The following is a 22341-nucleotide window of genomic DNA, read 5'->3' on the forward strand; positions in this document are numbered from 1 at the left end:
TCAGACTTCCTATCTGCCATTGAAACATTTAACATGGTTATCCATGAATTGCTTGAAAACCTGATATCGGGTTCATCCCTTCCCCCTCACTGTCCCTGATATCTGCGTTGCTACGAACCACCGGGGCATTTGATTTGTCACCTCCCACGGGCGCACGCCACATCCTGTCGCCTGTCCTCGGCTGCATGCTGCTTTTAGACGTGGCCTACGTGCTTTACATTATGCCTGCATGTGGCGCAGGAATGCTCCTTCTGTTTACGTGTAGTCCCAGTAAAAAAAAAACAAAAAAACGTGCATGTCGATCAGCCTCTGTGAGATAAGGCAGTGAAACAGCAATGAACAGTACTGCAGTGTTACTCGTGTCTTGATGTGTCATTCCCTTTGCACCCCGAAAAACCAGCTCGTCCTCTGTGTGTTTGTGCTGTAAGCGTGCTTTGTGGTGTTTTGGTTACTGACACAGCAGCAAGCAAAGATGTGTGAACTAAGAACCTTGATGTGTTTTTTTTTTGTTTTTGCTTCTTGAAAGTAGTCTTCTGTAAGTGTCTGAACACAACAGGGGTTTAATTATTCCAAATGGAAACGAATAAAAGCTTCATTACGGCATTCGACCTCTGGCTCTTTCTTCACACGTCTCATTACCCGGTCCCCCTGTCAGCCACAAAGAGATATCTCCTGCTCTCGTTGCCTCTGCAGCCCGCGCGGCTGTATAAGACTGGTAGTAGCAGCAGAGGCCTCCTCTGTGTTTCAGACGGCTACGGCGGACGCAGGCACAGCCGGGGACGCCAATCCCCGGATTATTTTGAGGAGTCCGAATCGGAGGACCTGACCAGAGTGTTTGTGGCTCTGTTCGACTACGACCCTTTGTCCATGTCTCCCAACCCGGACGCCGGCGACGAGGAGCTGCCGTTCAAGGAGGGCCAGATCATTAAGGTAATGGCTTCATCCACATCTCAGTCATTTTGTATGTCATATAGAAAATGATCGAATTTTATTTTGGCGATTAGATTATGCTGAATGCTTCAACATTTTCGTGGGAAATTAGCTATTGTTTTTTTTTTCCATGTTAGTATTAGAAAAGTGCATGATGAATCGACCCCGATTTCCTTAAATTTGGGAGATCGGAGATTGGCCAAAGGCAAAAGAAGTTGTTTTTTTTTTTTTTTTTAAATCAGTATCGGCCAATATCGGAATCGGCGGGTCAGCTCGCAGAGTCCTACCTGGGTTGAGCAAAAAGTAAAAACAGATCAGACTATTTCTCGAGGGTCCAAAGTTGTAGAAAACAAGACCCAGATTGTAGAATGAGAAGAGAGCCCAGGTTTCTCAGTGTCCATTGTGAAGCTTCCACAATCTGTGATGATTAAAGGAGCCATGACATCTGCTGCTGTTGGACTGCTGTGTGTTATCAGGTCCAAAGTTGGAACAGACAACTTTGGACTTGATCCCCCACAAATCTTTTCCTCCATGGTCCAACAGAACTTGGTAACTGTCCACACTGCTAAAAGCACCATTGCTTGTTTTAATCCCCATTAGATTAACTTTTAATATTGCAAATTATTAGATTGAAGGATTCAAAGATTTTTCTTCTGTAGATAGGCGCTTTATCAGCACTAACTTCTCTGTGTCATCCCTTCTTTTTAATGCCACCTTCCAAATAAATCTGTTTTATTTAGATATTTGGCAATAAAGATACGGACGGATTCTACAGGGCAGAGATCAGAGGTCGTGTGGGGTTGATCCCCTGCAACATGGTCTCTGAGATCCAAACAGACGACTATGAAATGATGGACCAGCTCCTCAAACAGGGCTTCCTTCCACTGAACACACCTGTGGAAAAGTTAGGTGAGGTCGATTTTGGTTTTCTTTTCTCCCCGTGCTTTTTCCGCCCTCTCCTATGCTCTGCTGCCATCTGGCCGACTCGACGCTGCTGCTAGCTTGCCTTTTACTGACCGACCTGCCTTTTACTTCCTCTGTTAATCCCACCTAAATATCATTTTCTTCTTTCCTGTGAAGTGAACTGCGACCGTTTTAAAGATGGACGTTCAATAAATCGCAGGTCCAGAAAGTCCAAAAGAGGTTTGTGTGCACTGAGACACTCCTCTGCCTCTTCTGTGCTGTTTCCCCCCCCCCTCTCCTTTTCATTTCCCAACCATTAAATTCCTCCTATACCGGCTGCTTTAAGCTGTTGCTGACTAATACTTTGTCACAGTGTTGTTTCCTTTAATATATTTTGCTTCTTTTTGGATATATAAAAAAAGCATACATTTTCTCTTTAAAGTTTTGTTTTTGGCCTTGTTCAAACACCTTTGTTGCTTCCATTTATTAAAACTTTTTGCAGTTAGCAGGACTTAATGTGTTTTATGTCAAAAATGTGTTTAATTTTTGACAGCGTGAAAGTATGAAAGAATCATATGTAAGACAAGAGGGCTAGCATATCCTTCATTTGGCGGGCATATCATCATTAGCAGGACAAAAAAAATAGATTACATCATTTAACAACCTGATCTATTTTCTTAGACGCAAACTGTAAAGAAACGAGGGGGAGGCAGCTCCGCGATGATTCAGTGTACACAGAGTGGGAGAAAGCTTCAACGTTCCTAAAAACAAAACCTTTACATTGCCTCACTCTTCTTCTCCACAGAGAGAAACCGACGGAGCGGCCGTCAGTATCCACTGTCGACGCGGAGGATGGTGGCCCTGTACGACTACGACCCCCGAGAGAGCTCCCCGAACGTTGACGTCGAGGTAGCGATCTCTAGAAAGTCACAACTTTACTTTTTAAAACCTTTTTTTCTTTTCGAAATAAAAAGCAGGAGTGGCGGGGGGGGGAAAATGCCCAAGAAATGAGAAAATTCTATTTTATTTGCATGTTTTAGTTCGTAGCTGCAAGAAAACAGCAAATATGTTGGATAATAATATCATGTCTGTGTTTCTTTGTTGGGTTTCTCCGCATATAAAAGCAGATATAAGTAGCCGTGTTCCTCCCTGGATGATGATAAATGGCTACGTTGCTAGATGTGTTTTCTGACAGAGCGTACGTTCACAGCTGACGGAGGCGTTGACCTCCGTCGTTGTACTTTGGGTTGTGAAAATACTCTCCCATGCTGTTTCATTTGGCCCCTCCCTCTTGGTTTCACTCACTCTCACCTTTCTATTGGCACTGCCACCGACTCAGTATGAAGGCAGCAGACTGAATGAGGAGGTGAGTGAGGGTTGATGCTACCGTCTACTGTGTGTGTGTGTGTGTGTGTGTGTGCGTGGGCGTGTGTGTGTTTCCTCCCTTGATTGTTGAACTGCAAAGGAAGAGGTAGGCGTCGTATGACAGGCCACGGCCCTTTTGTCCTTGGTGATCATAATTACCACCCCCCCACCCCCCTGCATCTCCCTCTCCTTCGGTTTGCTCTTTTGTGTCGATCTTTTCTCTTCTTTACTTTATCGGAGACGTGTTTGGTCTGTGTGGTCCCGTTGGCCGGCTCCGACAAAGCGTGTTTGCGATCCTGTCTTCAAGTTCCAACGTCTGATGCATTTGCAGACGTGCAGTGGTCCATTCACTGAGGCTGAATTGACAGACTTTAAGAATGCATCACGTTGATTTGGAGAAGGAAGCACAACATTTCAAACTCATCGAACCCCAGTAGACTTGGTGTTTCTCTGAACGTCTTAGAAAAAAAAGAAAGGAAAGAAAACGGAGTCTGTGAGGAGCAAAGGTCGACTCTTATCTCAAGGTTTCTTCTTTTTTCGACAGGCTGAGCTGACTTTCTGTGCCGGCGATGTAATCACAGTTTTTGGTGAAATAGATGAAGATGGTTTTTATTATGTAAGTACTTCATAAATGTATCGCCTTGCTGCCAAAAACAAACAAACAAACAAACAAACAAACAAAAAAAAAAAAACACAAATTGATGTTCTTCTATGCTGCTGGAGTTTTTTTATATAACTATATATATATATATATATATATATATATATATATATATATAGTTATTGAACAAAAACTGAAAAATTCGTCATTAAGAGTCAGTGTCTTGGTGAAAATACTGCTCTCGAGTCGCCACGGTGACCGCTGTGATGTGTAGCTGTAGGTTGTTTTGATATAAAACTAGACCAATAATTGATCAATCAATTCTGAAGGATAATTCATTTAGCTGCCGTCCACTGAGACATTTAAACAAGCGAAGACCTTTTGCATATATTTTTTTTATTAATACTGTTTCACATTAATCAAGTCATTTCACCTAATTAATCACATTGATTTCAATTTCCAAATGATCTAATTGAATGAGAGGAATGCGCTACCTCTAACCCTTAGAGGATGTTCATATGTTGCATTAAAGTGAAAATAGAGGTGATGAAGTCATTTCACGTGTTAAAACCAACAGTCTACATTTCAAAAGGTTTTCATTAGTTAAATCTGTAGTCCAGAGAAAGTGGTTATATAATTCCTAGGATGTGCAAAAAAAAGTTGTCATTTTGGGTTTGTTTCTAGTTAGTTTTTTTTTTCTCCCTTATGGTTCATGACACCAAAAACATCCTCCCTCATTTGCAACACCGTTTATTTTTATTTCATGTCTGCTGTTAAAGGAAATCATTTGGTTTGTTTTGAGTCTTTGCTATTTCCTCTGCTACAGAGCAAAACAACTGACTATACGAGAGCTCTGTTTGCATTTTCTTTACTTTTGCATGCATTTTTGTATGACGCAAAATCCGCATCAGTCTCCCATCTCGCCATTTGAGCTCTCTTTAAGTCACTGTATCAGAAATGCGCAAACGGTCGCAGTGGCTGGCGTCTAACCGCTGCTGTGTGCTCCGCAGGGCGAGCTCAATGGACACAAGGGGCTTGTTCCTTCCAACTTTCTAGAAGAAGTGCCTGATGATGTAGACGTTTTTCTCACTGACTCCCCATCTCGGTATCCCCAGGACACTCCGGCGAGGATAAAGACCAAAAGGGTACATGCTCCTTCGCAGTACTAGCCCTCTGTCATCCATTTGCTCTTTTCTGTTCCCTCTATCTCCTCCAGTTCCGTGTCTGTGAGTGTGTGTCTCTCATTGGTTAAAAGGGATTTCTCACTTCGGCGCATTATACTGTAAATAAATAGATGTTTAAAATCTATGAGGGGTGGGTGGGGGATCAAACAAAAGAATAAACTTACAGAGGTACTTTTATTTTTCATTTTTTACTACTGTGAAAGGGTGTGCACTGTATGATCAAAGGAAATACTGTATTCATAAAGCATTCTCAGAGAGAGTGAGCCGAACAGACACACACTCCTCCTGTGACTTTTTACCCGCGTCTCGGGGGGGTGGGGGTGGGACAACAGCTAACAACTTTTTTGCAGACTCCCGTGTAACATTGTAACAGATGCTTTATGAATATATTCTGTGTTTGACCTGATTGATTTCTATTAGAGTAAATAGTTTTGTTGTACTGAAAGATGATCTATGTAGTCTGTAGCTCAGCATGGTATAATAGTCCAGATGCATGACCCCTCGAGCATTTTATAAAAAAAAATAAATAAATAAAAAAGATTTCAACTCTAGCATAGTACAACTTTTTGTATCTACTCCTGAATGCCTTGTTTTGTAAATTGCTTTCTTGTAAAGTAGCGAGCGAAGGTCACTTAGCTTATGTTACCGAACAAGAGAATCATTTCAGACGTAATTATTTACTAAATGTAAATAATGTGACGTTGATTTCTTTGTGTTTAACAAACGATGCAACTGTTCGAATATTAATAGGTGTCATTAGATATTTCTTTCCACATGTTGTACTTTGCCATTTTCGTAGTGCTAACTATTGAAATGCCATCACCATATATACTTTTGTTTGTTTTTTTTTATTTCTTTTCTTCACCTGCTTGGCAAAACAGAAGAAGAGTGTTCATTTCACACCTTAACGGCTCTGTTTCCGTCACGTAAGTGAGCAACTGAGGATACCAAGGTTACGCTCTCCTCATCTAACGCAGATGGCCGGGGTATGCCTAGTTCCTGGTACGGACCACGTGCGGCCTTCATTCTTTTTGGACTTGCACCGCTTCTAGATGGTTCAGCAGACATCTTCGCTTCACCAAAAAACAAATAAAAAAAAAACAAAAACGCAGCTTTTTTTATTACACGGACACACTTACCCTAGCCAACGCATTAGACAAGGAGTGTGGTATCTTCAGTTGTTTCTCTGAGTGTTGTACATTACAATGTCCGTCTCCTGCAAAAAAAAAAAAAAAGTCTCCTGCTGTAACTCATGATATGCTGAAAGGCTGTTCTTGCACAATTGCACTGTAAACAATGACAAAAAGAAAAAAGAAAACTTTGCGATTCCAGGAACAACAAATAATTCGACTACTAACAGTGCAGTCTAGTAGAATACGAGACCTAAGTAAAACCTATCCTGATAAAATCAAACATTACTTTTTTTTTTTTGTGGAAGCAAACATCTAGGAACATCTAAAAACAAATAGGTTTTCTCTGATTTACTTGAAGTGCACATTTATGTTCAAAGTGGAAGGCCTTTCTGTTTTCGGCAAAAACATATTCTTGTCAGTAGGAAATTACACACACAGGAGTTGTTTACCTGAAAACAGCTGCTGATCCTTAAAGGACTCCACAGCCAAAGCAGCTCTATGGTTGTTTAATGAGTACCTGGGTATTTTCCTGAGTTCTACGATAGTTTTGACTCCAAACTTTACCAACTGACCAACACATGCAGAGTTCTCAGATTTAATAACTTTTTTTTTATTCTTTTTTGACACATTACACTGACACTCTTTTAAAGATTAGCAAAAATCTCACATAACAATAAAATAAACCAAAACATTATTTTCCGACATATGGCGTTTTGCCTTATTTTGCAAAACTGCATAGCTCAAATTCTGCAAATCGTAAACCGACTGCGATGACGTGAGCTTCGGCTTCAGAGATGTGGTCTCTGTCTCTGTGTGGCGCAATAAATCTCCACCATTTTGCTTTTAGCATCTGAAGCCGCTTGTAATTTTTTATATGGATGTGTGGGTTTTCAGTGGGTAACTTCAATCGTGTGATGTGGCAAATCCAAAATAAAGAATAAGATATCTACGTAAGGAAAGGTAATGGAATAAGAAAAGAATTCTGGAAATTTACATTTTGTTTTTTGTTTTTTTCCAGAATTTCCGTATTTTTACAGAAAAAGATTTATGAAAGAAAAAAAAAAAAAAAACCTGACGTCAAATTAAAGTGAAACTGCTGTCGCTGAGGAGATAACACTGTATGTTAAAATACCTTTTTGCGGAAAAAAGGCGCCTAATCAACAGAATCACCTGAATAGAAGACACTGTGTAGACTAGGTGTGAAGTTTCATTTATTTATATTTACTGCACTGCAAATTGGAGTTCGCCTCGACGAACGTCTCCTCTCCTGAAGTGCAATTGAAAAGAGCCTTTTAGCTCATGATTACAGAGCAGTAATGGTGACTAGTAGTATCTTTGTATCTCAGTTGTACCAGTATATATTTATATTTAAGAGGCAAGAAAGTGGATGTGATATCAATATGCCCCAAAATGTAAATCTGTTTGTTCTTTCATAGTGTTTCTTTTTTCTTGTTTTTTTTTTTTTCCTTTGAGAAAATCTCACCTTTATGTGAACGTTAGTTAACTCCATCCTTAAATTGTGACGTGTTTCTATAGCGACATCAACAATAAATCTCACCTGGCAGAGGGGGTGGGAGGGGAGGGGGATGTTTATCCAAGTGCACAGCACAGCGTCCAGGGAGGTAGACTTTAGAGCTGTATGGTGGCCCTGCAGAGACAGAAAGGACTTAAGAGAAGGTGGGGGAGTAGTGACTGTGGTGTGAGAGACGGTTGGCTGTTTAACACCCTCAACTGTCCCTTACGGGTCTTCCATTAGGTTCCTTTGGACAAATCGGGTCCGCACAGAAGAGCACCCTCTCCCACAGTGCGTCCACACATCCTCGACTCTGGCCCCGCCACCGTGGGGCCCGGCAGTCCCTTCAGGGCCCCTATGGACATATGCTCCTCCAAAAAGAAAAGGGGACTGCTCTCCAAAGGGAAGAAACTATTACAAAGACTTGGCGCTGTAAGATAATCTTTGGAAGTAGAGGCATCCACTTATATTGTAAAAAAAAATATAAAAATAAATAATAATAATAAAAAAAACATGAAAAACGGTGCACAGGTGGCATTTGCGAGCTTAGCAAATGTTTTATTCTTTTACATCTGCTGTATTTTAGACTATTTGTATTTTGTTATGGGTTTAAACTCCATATTTTCATTTCATATTATGGGCCCATGACCTCAAAGTGTTGGGAGACATATTGTGCTGTGCTGCGTACCTCCACGTCTCCGGCTGGTTGCGAGGACAGAGCCCAGAGCGTTCTGCACATGCTCAAAGCCTTGCATTTTATTAAAAAAGATAATAAAAAAATAAAAAAAAAGGAAGAAAAAAAAGACACACGGGTCAGAGTTGTGTGTCTGCATTCAGAAAGCAGAATGTCACAAACAAGAAAACGAGGGCTAAATTACAGCTTGTAGTTCTTATGTAATCAAATGCAGCACGTGGAGCGTGTGGATCGGAACCGGAAGAGAGCAGCCAGTTGACACATGAGGTTTACGTGCTTTTTACTTCAGCACATTCCCTCCTGACTCCCCCCACCCTTCAGAGGACACGCAAAAAGGTGTCGGGCTCGTTGTTAAAAAGTTGGGGCAAATCAGCAGGAAAAAAAAAAAAAGTCTCTCTTCCGCTCCATTTCAACAGCTGTGGCAGTGCCGTGCCTCTCCTCCCCCACAGACTTAGAAAACAAGCACATTCTGTATCTACTACAGGGTCTCTGCAGTAAATACCTGTTGATCAAACCTCCATGTATTTGCCTTATAATCGCACAATGGTTAGTGATATGTCGAGCAGATGTTATTCCTAACTTGTTATGCAGGGCGAGTCCTGTTTTCTACAGAGCTGTCAGATTCCCATGTTTAAAATAAAATAAAAAAATTCTCCCTTCATAGCAAATTCTAGACTGATTAGTGAAGTTGTGCCACCATATTGATGCAGCGCAAAACAATAGGATTAGTTTGACAAAGGAACCCTTAGGATTTTATTTATTTTTTTACATTATCACTAACATTGTGCAGCAGCTGATTTCCTGCATGCAACCGTTGGACTGTAGGTTTTTGTTACTTAACAGCAGTAAACTACGAGACACAAGGCTACCTCTATGATGCCCTTCCCATCTCTCCAACTGTGTACTTACACAGCAGTCTGTCAATGATGCCTGTTGTATGTCTCAAATTCAATAGCTGCAGGATACAAGTACTGTATGTCAATATATATTCAGATATCTACACCGTAATGTAGTGAATGTACAAAGAATTGAAAGCCAATGTATTATCTGAGCTGCCCAAACAGGATTGTGCAGACGTCCGACTTTGTGCATGAGCTGATCAGTCCGTCTCCTCCCGTCTCCTTGTGCCGTTTTTTCCCCCCATTTCATCCTCCAGCACATTTAAAGTTGAGCCTGTTTTCTATATACAAGAGTTAAACTGCCAAAAAAAAAACAAGAGAGAGAAAAAAATAAGAATGTATGCAAAACATTCTAATTTTCTTACAATTTTCGGCCAAGCAGCCATGATAATCTACAGCAAACTTCTGATCATCCGTTCCTCTTTATGGACCATGTCCACAGACATTGCTTTTATTTGAGTGACTGCAACTCTTTTTGTACTTTGTCCATTTGTAAAATTGTTTTTAAATGTTTATACTTGATTTTCAAACTGCCTTTTTTGTATATTTAAATTTCTAATCAGACAGTGCAAGCTTTCCCCATGGTGTCTTTAAGAGCATATTATGTCTGCAATCGTGTGCTAGCTTTCTGAGAAGAAATTATCAGCCTATACTGATGGTTACAAATTATTGTGTGGGTGTGCATGTGCAATCTTTTTTAAAAAGATAAATAAATTTAATATTTTTAAATGGTTGTGTTTTGTCTTGAAATGACAGATTACAAACACCAAAGTGTCTGAACATTTATTAACAACCAACGTAATCCTGAACTGTACTATTCTAACAGTTTTCCTCTTGACAGTTTTTTTTTAAACACACAAAAAACAAAACTGTGTAACTTAATTACACATAATATGCAGGACCACATACAAACTGCTTTTTTTTCTAACAAAATCACACACTCTTATAGGAAACTTGAGCGAGTGACAAAAACACAAACAACAAAACGGTCCTTTAAAGATAGAAAAGGTAGTCGTCAAGCTTGACGCTGGGCTGCTTGTGAATGCTCTGCCCAACCAGGAAAGCCAGCTTATGGCCGTACTGGCAGGGAGCAGGAACACGGATGATTCCCTAAAGCACAAAACAAGAGGGGAAAAACAAACATGAGCTACAAGAACAAATCATTTATGACATTTTAAAAGGATTAATCATATGCAAGATTTAGCATGAGCTTCATTACATTATAGGTGTAGGAATATAATCATGTTAGGGCAGATTGTTTTAGCTATAATTACCTGAACCTGGAATAAATGGGTTCAGGTTTTATCCAACTTAAGATATATAAAACCTGAACCAGTTTTAACCAACAAGAGATCTGAATCAAAGCTTTAGCTGGCAGGAACATCCACATGTATAATCTCTTTATAAACTAACCTGAATGTCGTTTAGCCTTAACAGAGCAACTTGATTAGGCTGAGAAATTATTTAAACTATCAGAAGGCTATTTCTCAAAAAAAAATCCTTTAATCCATGTGTAAACCAGCCCACCTGCCAGTTGTAGTACAAGTGACAGAGCTTGTACGTGAGCCGCTGCATGTGGTCAGGCTTCAGTCCGCTGGTATCGTAGACGACGTTGTAGTGAGTGGGTGAAACGCTTCCTGATCTGACAGACTGGCTCACGATGTAGAAGTCGTACCTGGTGGGGAGAAAGGAACAGCTAGTTTTATTTTCCCACTACAGCATCAACACATACCTAGAAGGACAGTTGAAGCGTACCACTCTGGACGGGTGACCTCTGTGTCAATGACGGTGCCAGGTGGTGGGTTGGTGAACTTGTCGCCGATCATGGTGAAAAACCTGCTGCTGATGCGCTTCTTGACCACCACCACACTCAACTTGGGTCTACGAGGAGATGAAGCTCATTATAAACACAAAAAAACACAGGCCAGGTTTTAATGTATGCAGTAAATGTTGCTCCGATAAGCCAGCTCTGTGAAACCATTCCCTACAAAGTATGTAGGAACCATGATACATTAGTTCAACAGAGGAAACCACTGTATAGTATCTCCAAATGAACAATGCATTAGCTTTTGAGGAAATTTTTTTAACAAACTTACTCATAGTTCTCCCCGAGGGACTTGATGGAGTCCATCATCTGAGCCACCTCGTAGTTGACGACACTTTGCAACTGGCCGTCTCCTACTCCATCCCGATACACAATGATGCGATTCGGCAGGCAGTTATTGAACTTCAGGTAGTCTTTCAGGGCACCTGGGTAAAAAAGGGCAGTCTTCTTTTAAATATACAACAGTTTTATAGAGTACAAATTAGTACGGTAGAAAAGTGTTGAGCAGAAAATAAAAGAAACCTACCAGTCAGGGCCATTTTCAGTCCATCCATTATTTCCTGACCTTTGTGCTGCAGGACACACTTTGAGTACCATCTTGAAGAAGAAAAAAAAATGCAAAATGCTGCTAAATGACTGAATACAAAGATTAAGGCATCTTTAAAATGCTTTAATCTTTATAAGGCGTTTAAATGTTAAGCCCAATTGAAGTGAGTATGATAAAGCTGGATCAGTTGCTCACCTGCTCATGGTCTGGTTGAGGCTGGCCACCAGAGCACCGATAGACCGCTTCCCAGCAGACGTGTCATGGTAGCAGTCAATGCCCACAATCATCAGCTGTTTGAGCTGCATGAATCATTTTGGTCATTCGGTGAAATATTTAGACCAAAGGTTAATGCTAATCTTAAACACAAAGCACTAAAACCACTAAGCTACTTTTACCTAAAACTAAAAAACATTACAAATTAATAATGTTTCTGAAAGAAAAACCATAAACCCCATCAACACATCAACACGAAGAAATCAAGAGGCAGGAATGTCAAAAATGTTCCTGGACTTACAGGGATCTCCACACTCCACAGCTCTCCTCCCATTTTGCAGGCCATCTGCAGGGCGATCTTCGTTGCCACAGTCATGAGCGCCTGAGGTCGGCTGAGGGTGCGGGCCACCACACACTGGCTGGGAGTGGGACAGTCCACACACAGGTACTTCTTAATGCTGTCGTACTTGTCCTTGTTGCTGTTGGGAAGGACAACCACCACCTAGAAATTGTAATTACAAAAATGAAGTTAGAATGAAGATTTTGACATTTTTAAATTTGTATCAATGCAAGTTTAATGGAGCAGTATTGTGCTGTATACTTAAGGCAAAAACGTTCACAATAAAATTATTTGCAGTCTACATAATGACACATTTTACAACACTTGACAGGAGTGGGCTTAAAAAGTAAGTCTAATAAAAGAGTATTTAAGAATATGGGTCTATAGTCATATTGCATACGCTCTGCATTCAGGCCCATTCAATTAATAGCAAATGTCTAACATCCTCTAATTTCCTCTATGGGGGATTAATAAATTTATATCTTATCTTATTCCAGAACAAACCATTTGAGTCTGTTGTCCCACGTTTTGCTGCAGAGCTTTGAGGAGAGATAGTTGATTGTCTTCAAACTCAATTCTGTATAAGAAAGAAAACTAGGTTAAAAGAAATAAGAAATTAAATGGTCTTACTTACCTTGCAACATTTTAATAGTTAAAAATCGAGTTAATTGTCACCAAACATTGACGCTATTTCACAACATTTTAGAGGGAACAAAATGTGATAAATGAAAATCTAAAGTAGAAACATTTACAAAGGGTTGCACTCACATTATGGGCCGTTGCATCCGGATGCCGATGGGCCCGGAGACTTTGTGCAGGGTTTGCAGGAGGGACTGCGCTTCATTGCTGTTACGGCGGGAGTGGAACAAGAACCAGTTTTCCAGTGGGGGAGCACTTATCACAGGTATCCCACGCATCTCTCTGGACCAGTCAGCTGATTGGGGGTTGTAATCATACTAGAGGACATAACAGTGATACATAAACTCAAGATAAATTCAATTGATTCTAAGGGCAAAGTTCTGGGTTGGGAACATACGGATCTTGGTCCTTGGAAAATCCTCTCTCCTCCAAGGACTCTGCCAGTCAGACTCAGAAGTTTCTCGTCAAAGCTGAGTCCCCATTTCGACATCTCAGACTGCGCATCAGCGTTCCTTAGAGGTAAAAAAAAAAACAACAACTAAGTTTGGGAACATGGCTGACACAAAATTTGTGGTTTTCAGTTGAAATGTTAACATATTGGTATAGAATTAAGGCAATTTTATAAAATAGCTTTAAGGTAATTTTTTAAGGCTTGGAATTATTGCAATGTCTGATGTGGTCATGAAGCATTTAAGCCGACTTTATTTCCACCTACTTGTGAATGCTTGTTATAAATCTGTTGAGCTGTCTCTCCCTCTGGTCTGGGTTCAGTCTGGTGTGCGTGCTCAACTCCTTCATTATGGTAAAGTCATTCCGCATCTTATCAGTCAACCCTGTAAAACATGATTCACTTTTTACATGTTCAACATTTTCAACAAATTATGCATTGCATGAATTGACTAATCAAAATCATCGGCAGAATTTTCAGCAATCACTCAATCACCAAACATTATGCAGCACGGCCAATGAAGCTTTACATAGTTGCAAATACATTTTCACTCCTGTAACAAATGAAACAATACGTCTTTCTAATGTTGCGGTTTAACGGTGACTATTCAGCAGGTCCACCTGTGAGGTAGCACAGTTCTGGCACAAGCAAAGCCGGGCCAGGAGGGGGCGCTCCAGAAGGGCCCATCTTCTTCACATGGCTAACCAGCAGCACCTGGTTCGTATCAGTGATGTCCAGACCGTATTGCTACGGAAAGAAAAGATCCAGAGTGGAAAGGAAAAGAATCAGGCTGTTTTAAACAATTAATGTCAGAAAACATTTTTTTGTTTTTTGTGGGTGCGTCTTTACATCAAAACCAGAGCATAAGTGTCTGGTGTCTACATTAGTCACTGTGCATGTGCACCAACCAAAAGCATTTTGTGTTTTAACGCTTACGTTCTTGTAGTAGTTCTTAAAGGAGATTTCGGTGTCTCCTCTAGTGAAAGTGTTGTTGGGAGTGTGATCCCAGGCAATGTCATCAACCCTGTAGGTTTTGTTGTTGTACCTTCAAATAAAAAAAACATTATTTAGAAAGCAGGTCTTGGAATATATGCAAGATATTTATAATAATTCCAATAGAAGCCGCTTAAAGTTTAAAAACATGGAAACAACTTTAAGGATGCGTCGGGTCCTACTTTGTGAGAACAATCTGGCCAATAAGCTCCTTGGAACAGATGTCAGTGTAGCGTTCTCTGCCACACTGCTGCCTCAGGCTGATCATGAGGTCGAGCACCGTGTCACTACGAAGCACCTTGTGGCTCACGTCGGTGCACATCATGATGGAGGACTCATAATTGAGGATGGTGGTGGAGTACCCCGGCCAAACTGTTAGTCTAAAAACAAAACAAAAAAGCCCTGGTGATGTGAAAGAAACTTTAAAACTCTTTTTTTCCACCTTTCTTTAAACATGTATTAAACATAAGACAACATTCTCCACTTAAGGACAAAACATCTGCTCTGCTCTTGTCAGTTGATTGCATTGTGACTGATAAAAATTTACTTTACCAATCTTGAAACATGTTGATTTTTAAAAATCGTAGGCAGAAAAAAAAAACAACAACCAACATACCTGTGCTGTCGGATCTCATGTGGCTCATTGGGGTTGTAGTAGTTGCGTCCAATCTGCTGCATGTTCAGAACTCTCAGGATCCTGTGAAATTCAATGCGATAAATGAGACGACTACAAGTTCTCAATGAGGCTCCTGATGTTATTTTACCCGTCTGACCTACCGTCTGAAGATGAGGTTGTAAAACTGAATGCACACTGGTGATGTGGGTGGCAGCTCGTTTGTCAAGGTGACGGTTATCAAAACCTTCTCCTTATTCCTTGTCTCACTGTAGAGGACAGTTTCCTGAAAAAAATTCAACAAATCATAAAAAGAAAAAGCTAAATAATCCAATAAACAGAAAGCTCATACAAGTGCAAAAATAGGACAACAGCTATTTAATATTACTGTAAGAGCACATTCTTATCCTTTACATGACTGATGACAGCACAAACGGTTTAACTATTTTACTGAAATCTGAAATATTCTACTAGTTGGTTTAAGCTTTTCGATCCGCAGAGGCTGACCCAGTTAAAACCATTAAAACATCTGGAGGAGGTGCTAGAGGTAGAACTGAAGAGGCTCATGCTGTACCTTGCAGTGCAGTCTGTGAGGCAGGAAGAGCAGAGCGCCATCGAAGTTCCGAGCTGTACCAAGGACGTCAGAGTGCTGGAAGAGGAGGGCTGATCTCAGGCGCCTCGACTCCATCGGGGGTTTGAAGTCCACGTGGTACTGATACAGAACCCACTGAGGGCGAGACAGGATCCGGAAGAAGTTTGCAGTCAACTTGATGGCGGCACCGGATGTTCCTGTAGGAGTGTGCACACATATGACCTTTACGATGTTCCTCTCACCAAATATATATATATATATATTGGTATACGTCTGTGGTAATGGACTGACCAGTCTTTGAATCCTTCACATGTTCCATCGCCTGTCTGGTGTATACTCCTATATCATGGAAGTCCCGTCGGCGTCCACCTCGTTCTCCAAGCTTCACTTGCTGAAATCCAGTTGAGATCTGCAGAACAGCTTTAAACAGAATTTAAACTGTTAACAAAAACGGTGGGACAAAACTGACAGTTAATCCAGAGTGCAGTGCAACCGGGAAGTATCCGCATTTTATCAAAATACGGAAAAAGTGAAGCTTCCCAGATGCACTGTAAATGTAGACTGAATTGTTCAACAGCCATAAATCTGTCAAAAGTTAAGACTCCCATATGCTTTTTACATTTTAATCCCCCATTTCCAGCATCTACAAGCTTTATTTTACCTTCTCTGGCTATGGCTCCAGGAGCACCCTTCTGTCTGCCTCGGCCAACCAGCTCGCCCTCTGCTGGAGGGGGAGGTGCTGGTGCCACCTCATGGGCCTGGGTCTGCAAAAGACCAAAAGAGTAAAAATAAAGTTTCAAACGTGTTACAATTGTGTTGAGGACTGGAGTTGGAGATGCCAAGTTTAATAGCTACTGTATTCACATACCTGTATACAACAAATAAAAAAAAAAAATCAAGTAATTTGATTTGTGAAAATGTGCTTAAATAGCCAACAAGGTCTGGATTCCATCAAAAATAATTTATATTTTAATTCCAGAATATGTAAACATGCTAATAAGATAATTCTTCAATTACAATATGCCACACAATCTAAGGAGCTAAGATTTTTTAATATAAGCAGTTTCAGTAACAACTTCTCAGGTACTAATGTGAATTTTAACTTTCTTATATGTATATGGATACATATATATATATATATATATATACACATAGAATATGTAAATATTTTTTACATATTCAAAGTCATTTTCATATTATGGACCATTTTCTAAATAACATGTACAGTGTAAAATTTTCCCAGCTGAGTTTTTTTTTTTTTTTTTAATGGGAGTCCTTTGAATGGGTCTCGACTAAAGGTGGCCTGGATGCCAAAAGAAGGCAGCAATGCAGCGTGTATTTAGAAAATGAGGTGAAACTTACCGCTCCGGGCGTTGAAGTCTCTTGACCACGTGCTCTGCCTCTCGATCTTGCTCGTGCACGACCGGTCATTTTCGGTTACACTGCAACGGCACAACTGGTAGAGAAAAAGGGGATTTCTTTCGCTTTTTTTATATTGTGGATGAGGAAATTCAAAGCACACTAACGAACAACTTGATGTACTTTACTAACAAAAGCGCACTAGTATGAGTCGCATACGAAGATAAGGGACCTGAAGGGAGACGAAGACCTCAGGGTTAACTTCCTGCTAGCTCGCCAGGTGCAAGCTAATTTTTGGAAACTGGAAAAAAATAGATAAATAAATAAATAAAAAAGATAAACATAAATTTACTGTACATTAATGTATGTTATTTCAAACATATTTTTGATTTAACAAATTTCTAGGCAAATTATTGAAAATTAAATTTTGAATTTTTTAAAAAAATAACTCGGCAGGGAAGTTGGTTTAGAAAGTTATTTGGTCATTGTCGGTATGTTTTTGTTTGTCTCTTGTAATCTACTAAAGTTTACTTACTTTTTAAATAATTCTTCGCAAACAGAAACGATTCACGCAGATCCCATCCAGAATCGAAAAGACTAAACGTTGCTGCTAATTTGCTTTAGTACTACAATGAAACATATATTAATACGCCGCTTGGATTTAATTTTCCTTGTAACATGCCTTATAACTAAATATTGTATCGTTAGCTATGTCTTTCTTTTAAAAACCATAACAGAGACTTTACATGAGGACTTCTGAAGACATAAACACATGTAAAGTTTGGGAACTAGTTTTCCAGGCGGATTAGTCTTTTCAACATTTTGCAGTTCTCTGTTGGATTTTTAAGTAGTTGCTGTCGCTTTTATCGCCACTAGATGGAGACAAAGACAAGAAATGACTAACAGTCATACTTTATTGTAGCCAAGGCACACAAACTCAATCTAATAGAGGTTCTGATGAAGCCTAGAACGCAAACAAATGTTTGTGGCGGTACATAATGTAAAACAAAGTGACTTTAACACTTCGTAGCTAATTCATAATCTGTTTAGCTTTCTAAATGCATCTTAGTGACACTCAATATATTTGTCAAAATGTCACTGTATGGAAAAAATAATAATCAAGATTGAATTTGGTATTAAGACATCTTATTCAAGGCCATACACTTCAAAGACGGAAGCGTGACCTAAGATTCTTAGATTTAAACCAAGACCCTATTTTATTAAATTTTTTTTTATTAGGAGAATTTATTTTATTTCAGAAAATGTTTAACACATAAAAAAGTTAACTGAAAATTTCTAAAGAAAGTGATGGGGAAAAAAAATTACACAATTTTATAAAGTCAAAAATGAATTTGAGGCTCTTCTTTTAAGATATGCCTCATCATGAGTTATTATTTCCTGACAAACTTTTCTACTCTGCTCTACATTCGACTATCTGAGAGAGAACTTGGCACCTCAGAGGGCATTTTGGGAGGATGTATGCAAGTCTTTCATGTCTGAGATCTAAGAGTGATTACATATTCAAACCTGAGGGACGATTCTAGGAGGACCTGCTTTTGTTACTGTTTACCTGCTGGAAGAGGACTAAGGGGAGATGAAGCAAAAAGGCATTGACTGGAATGTCATCAAGCCTGATTATTGTGCAAAAGGAGGAAACATATATAGAGCTAAAGATGGGCAAAACATTTCCCTTAGCACATTTTGGGAATGCAGCAGTTGGAGACATGATTCAACACATTGTGCCACCACAAAAAATGCAGCACTGTAAAAACTGATATAAAGCAGGGTGGGTGAGATCTCTTCATAAACATCTCTATTCCTAAAAAAAATAAAAAATAAAAAATAAAAAAAATATAACCACAAAGGCTTGTGGAAAAGAAGAAAACAGGGCCAGTGAGAGGACTGCTAGCTTTCTGAGAAGAAATTATCAGCCTATACTGATGGTTACAAATTATTGTGTGGGTGTTGTCATGGAAAAATTACTATAAGGTCACATTTGCTGGTCATGTCATATGATATGCTTATGAACTATCACCAAAAGAATTATTTGGGTTTCATGTAGAAGGTTAGAAGTTGTTTTTCCACTACTGCGTCAGAACCAGACTATCTCTCCCTTTGTTTAATTCTTTATCGTTGGTATAAAACTCATGTGTTGTCTCTGCCTGGGAGAGCTTAGCAAGCTTTTCATCCAGACCTGCTTCATTACTGATTGTCCTACAAGCTCTCTGTATTGTGCACAATATATGAATAAACCTGACTGAGTGATTTCACCTGAACAGTGCTTGGAAATAGAATTTTTTCCACGACAATTTGGTGCCGTGACCCGGATCCCTCGACTGGACATCCGAGGACGTCGACGAACAGCGTTAAGGCGCCAACCTGGACTAAACACCAGCCTCAAACCTCGATTAGGATTTAAGAGAGAAGAGGGCTGTTGGTCGGCTCCACGGATCCAGCGCTGGGATCAACGAACTCAAAACCACTGTTATCAGGTGGGATACTCACTCAGGCTAACAAATTAATTTTACAAATTCTAAATTATAAAATCTAAAATAGTGAAGGATCCGATAAACCTTTCACCCTGGGGAATAGAGATTGGCGTGTTAAGAAAAAAACGTTGGGTTAAAGTCCCACGAGAGAATAAATAAAAGAAAAGAAAAGAAAAGAAAAATATAAAATAATAAAAAATTAAAAATAAAATAATAATAAAACAAACAAAAAATAATAAAAACATAAGTGTGGGGTGAATGTCCCCTCGACAGCCGGTTTTTAGACCGAGGAAATGATAATGGGAACCACTAGTTTCTAGGCTGAAGGTCCTAGTTAAAGCCCTTATCGGTGAATAAGGCAGGTATTTTCTTCAGTTTTAGTTTTTTTAAATTAGGGGAATTAAACCTTTAGAGAATCCTAAAGACCTTAATCGGAAATAAAGGCCCCTCTTAAAGGAGTAAGAGGCAGAGCGACCACAAAGCTGATTTGTTGGATTCTGCGAAGACGTTTGCAGTCTAAAGAGGATATCCCACCCAATTCAGGAAGAATGGGTCTACGTGGTTCCAGAATGCAATCTTCTCCTCAGGGTGAATTGTTTGACTATTTGATAATGAAATTTAAAAACAAAGAGTGTGCTTGGTGTGAATGAATGTGTGGAATGATTTTAAATGTGGAATTTTCCCTGCAAAGTCAATTAGAAGCAGAGAAAAACAAATAAGGAAAGAAAATGCTGAACATAAATATTTAGTGGATAAATTACTGGCCTTCATATTTAAAACAAAATTTGTTTCGTTTGATTTTTTCTCTCTTTGAACAAAAATGATTTTATTTCTTAAAAGTATCAATCAATAAACTTATTTATAAGGGACCCTTTCTTACTAAAGGCATACTGGATGGAGATTAAATGACTAAAACTATATGACCATGCAAAAGGTTAAAATATGATTCATAAATACATACTGTATGTATAGAAAAAACAAGGAAGGTAACAAAACAAGCCCTAATCAACTTCTACTTGCTTCTCTTTCTCTCTGTCTGAGCCTCACTGCAGTGCATCTGACCTCTGACCTCAACTCCTCAAACCTGTCCTCCCATGGACCGGATGCTGTCCCTTCTACAAAACCAACTGATGAAAGTGACCAAGAGAATCAAGAAGATGAAGAAGACAAAGAAAACCTCCATCACATTCAGGGGACGACTGTCAGGTCTCCTGCTGGACATTCAGACTGAAAACTGAGTGCAACTGAGCTTTAAAATCCTCCACTGGTCTGAATCAGTGTGGAGAAAGAAAAGATAAACATGCTTCTGAGCTGTGACAGAAGAAGACGAATAACTGTTTGATGCCTTTTTCATCTTTGGACAACATGGACATTGACTGAGGGACGATTTGGACAACCCAAAGAGCCAACACGAGAACCAGTTGGACAGACAGGAAGCCGGAGGAGAGAGAGACGGGGGAGGATTTCGCTGCAGCGATGCCAGCAGCAGGAGTGGAAAGGGAGCGAAAATAAAAATAAAAGACATTTAAGATAAGTTATACACACACATACAGCCACTGCAACGAAGACTGCTTGCTACTAACCCTGTACACATTTAGAAATTAGTGAGAAAGAATGTCTTCAAAAGAGTTTTGTGCCCCTGTTATCTCTGAGTCCTGAACAGAAGAACCTGTATTAAAGGTCCTTTACGGGTCCATGAGCCATAGATTGAGAAACTGTGAAGGGAAACTGTAATAACTGTGCTTCTGTAATGAAATTATGCCATTGAAATATAACAAATAAGATGTTGGAGAACATTTTAACCAAAGCTATGGTTCTGAAAGAAAAGTTTTAAAATAAATAAATCATTTAAAAGCTGAACTGTTGCAGACACAGATAGTAAATATAATGTTATCAATGAGAATTACAAAGTGGTCCTATATAAAATACTGGTGTCCCTTGACTTTCCTTTCTTTTTGAAATTCTATGCTGTATTACATAAAATATTACTAATTTTTTTTCCTTTTGTGTTAAGAATTACAAAACCTTGCTACTGCTGTGTTTATAATGTTTTGGTATACCATATAATATTTGGTTGCGTTTAAATTGAACAAAGGAAAGTTTCTATAAAATACAGCTGTGATAAATTTGAACTTAGAGGTTAAAAGGATTTTGTTGTCCTGGAACTACTAGTTATGAAAAAAACTAAATAATTTAAATAATTAATGAAGCGCTTCAGCAAAAACTTGATCAATTGGTTGATATGATCCTAAATTTCTACCTTGATCTTCACTAACTGAAATCATCTGACTAAACCTGACTTGATGCAGTTTGTTGATGGTTCTGCATAATGTGACCATGCTACTGATCTAACCTTGTTTGCTGTTTTGCATAAATCACCTATGTTTGGCTCCATGTTCAAACATTTTCCTGCTAAAACGTCTGTGCTAGTAGCACTAACTGATGCATGAAAACTAATTGCTTGTGTGCTATTATTCTCACTGATTCCAAGATTCTTATTATGTTGTCTTATTGCTAAAACTTGTCCACTATGCTTTGTCGAGCCTCACAGACAGTGAAAACCTTCCTTCCATTTCCTGCCAAAGTGCTGCAGCCATCAGACCAGTTGACGGGTTGTGATGAAGGATTTTCAGAGGAAGGACTGGAACTCCAAATGCTGGCAGAGGCCGTTCCAGAGGATTTTCCAGGTGTAACTGGTGACCAACACACCTGCTGAAGTCCAGGAAGGAACAACCTGAATCCACACCAACCACTGTGAAGGACTACCTGTCTGTAATGTGACTACGTCACAACTCTAAATCTGAAACAACAACAGATTGGTGTTAAGTGCTAGTAACCTCTGACACCCAACATTCCAGAAGAGGAAAGAAACGGAATGAGGGAATATGGAAAAGATGGAAAATAACAACAACCATTGGTTGCTTTTGTACGTCAAAAGGCTCCCCAACCAAAGAACTATTGCTGGTCCACTGGCGAGTGGCCGAAGTGGGGAGTGAAGACTGAAATAAATATTTAGTAAAGATCCTGAGAGAGAAAGAAGAAAAACAAGGACGTTCATTAC

The 22341-nt window shown here is 39.5% G+C and overlaps 2 protein-coding genes across 7 annotated transcripts in view; one reads left to right on the forward strand and one right to left on the reverse strand.

The window, feature by feature from the left end:
* The window catches only part of rimbp2b (RIMS binding protein 2b), a 106199-nt gene extending 96090 nt beyond the window's left edge, over positions 1-10109 (forward strand). For both annotated transcript variants that reach the window (XM_044111373.1, XM_044111374.1), the window contains 8 exons: positions 749-930; positions 1671-1839; positions 2011-2073; positions 2639-2742; positions 3173-3199; positions 3743-3814; positions 4810-4944; positions 7873-10109. In XM_044111373.1, coding sequence (XP_043967308.1) covers positions 749-930; positions 1671-1839; positions 2011-2073; positions 2639-2742; positions 3173-3199; positions 3743-3814; positions 4810-4944; positions 7873-8070 — 950 coding nt within the window. In that variant the 3' untranslated portion in view covers positions 8071-10109. The remainder of the gene's footprint in view (positions 1-748; positions 931-1670; positions 1840-2010; positions 2074-2638; positions 2743-3172; positions 3200-3742; positions 3815-4809; positions 4945-7872) is intronic.
* On the reverse strand, positions 10097-17429 carry LOC122828106 (piwi-like protein 1). 5 transcript variants are annotated; one of them, XM_044111375.1, is made up of 22 exons: positions 17327-17429; positions 17024-17092; positions 16795-16888; positions 16094-16196; positions 15724-15852; positions 15415-15629; positions 15005-15126; positions 14844-14924; positions 14410-14607; positions 14171-14279; positions 13855-13981; positions 13502-13619; positions 13184-13298; positions 12916-13103; positions 12652-12724; positions 12109-12309; positions 11790-11893; positions 11574-11644; positions 11319-11472; positions 10978-11103; positions 10750-10897; positions 10097-10332 (listed from the first exon to the last, which is right to left on the reverse strand). In XM_044111375.1, exons 3-22 carry the CDS (start codon positions 16861-16863, stop codon positions 10216-10218), a joined length of 2568 nt encoding a protein of 855 aa, XP_043967310.1. In that variant the 5' UTR covers positions 16864-16888; positions 17024-17092; positions 17327-17429; the 3' UTR covers positions 10097-10215. The 5 variants fall into 5 exon arrangements, with proteins under 5 accessions (XP_043967310.1, XP_043967311.1, XP_043967313.1 ...); XM_044111376.1 differs by having other exon boundaries at positions 17011-17092; XM_044111378.1 differs by having other exon boundaries at positions 16994-17092.
* Positions 17430-22341: the final 4912 nt, after the last annotated feature.

Source organism: Gambusia affinis, linkage group LG03 (genome assembly GCF_019740435.1).
Source record: "Gambusia affinis linkage group LG03, SWU_Gaff_1.0, whole genome shotgun sequence".
Classification (NCBI taxonomy): Eukaryota; Metazoa; Chordata; class Actinopteri; order Cyprinodontiformes; family Poeciliidae; genus Gambusia; species Gambusia affinis.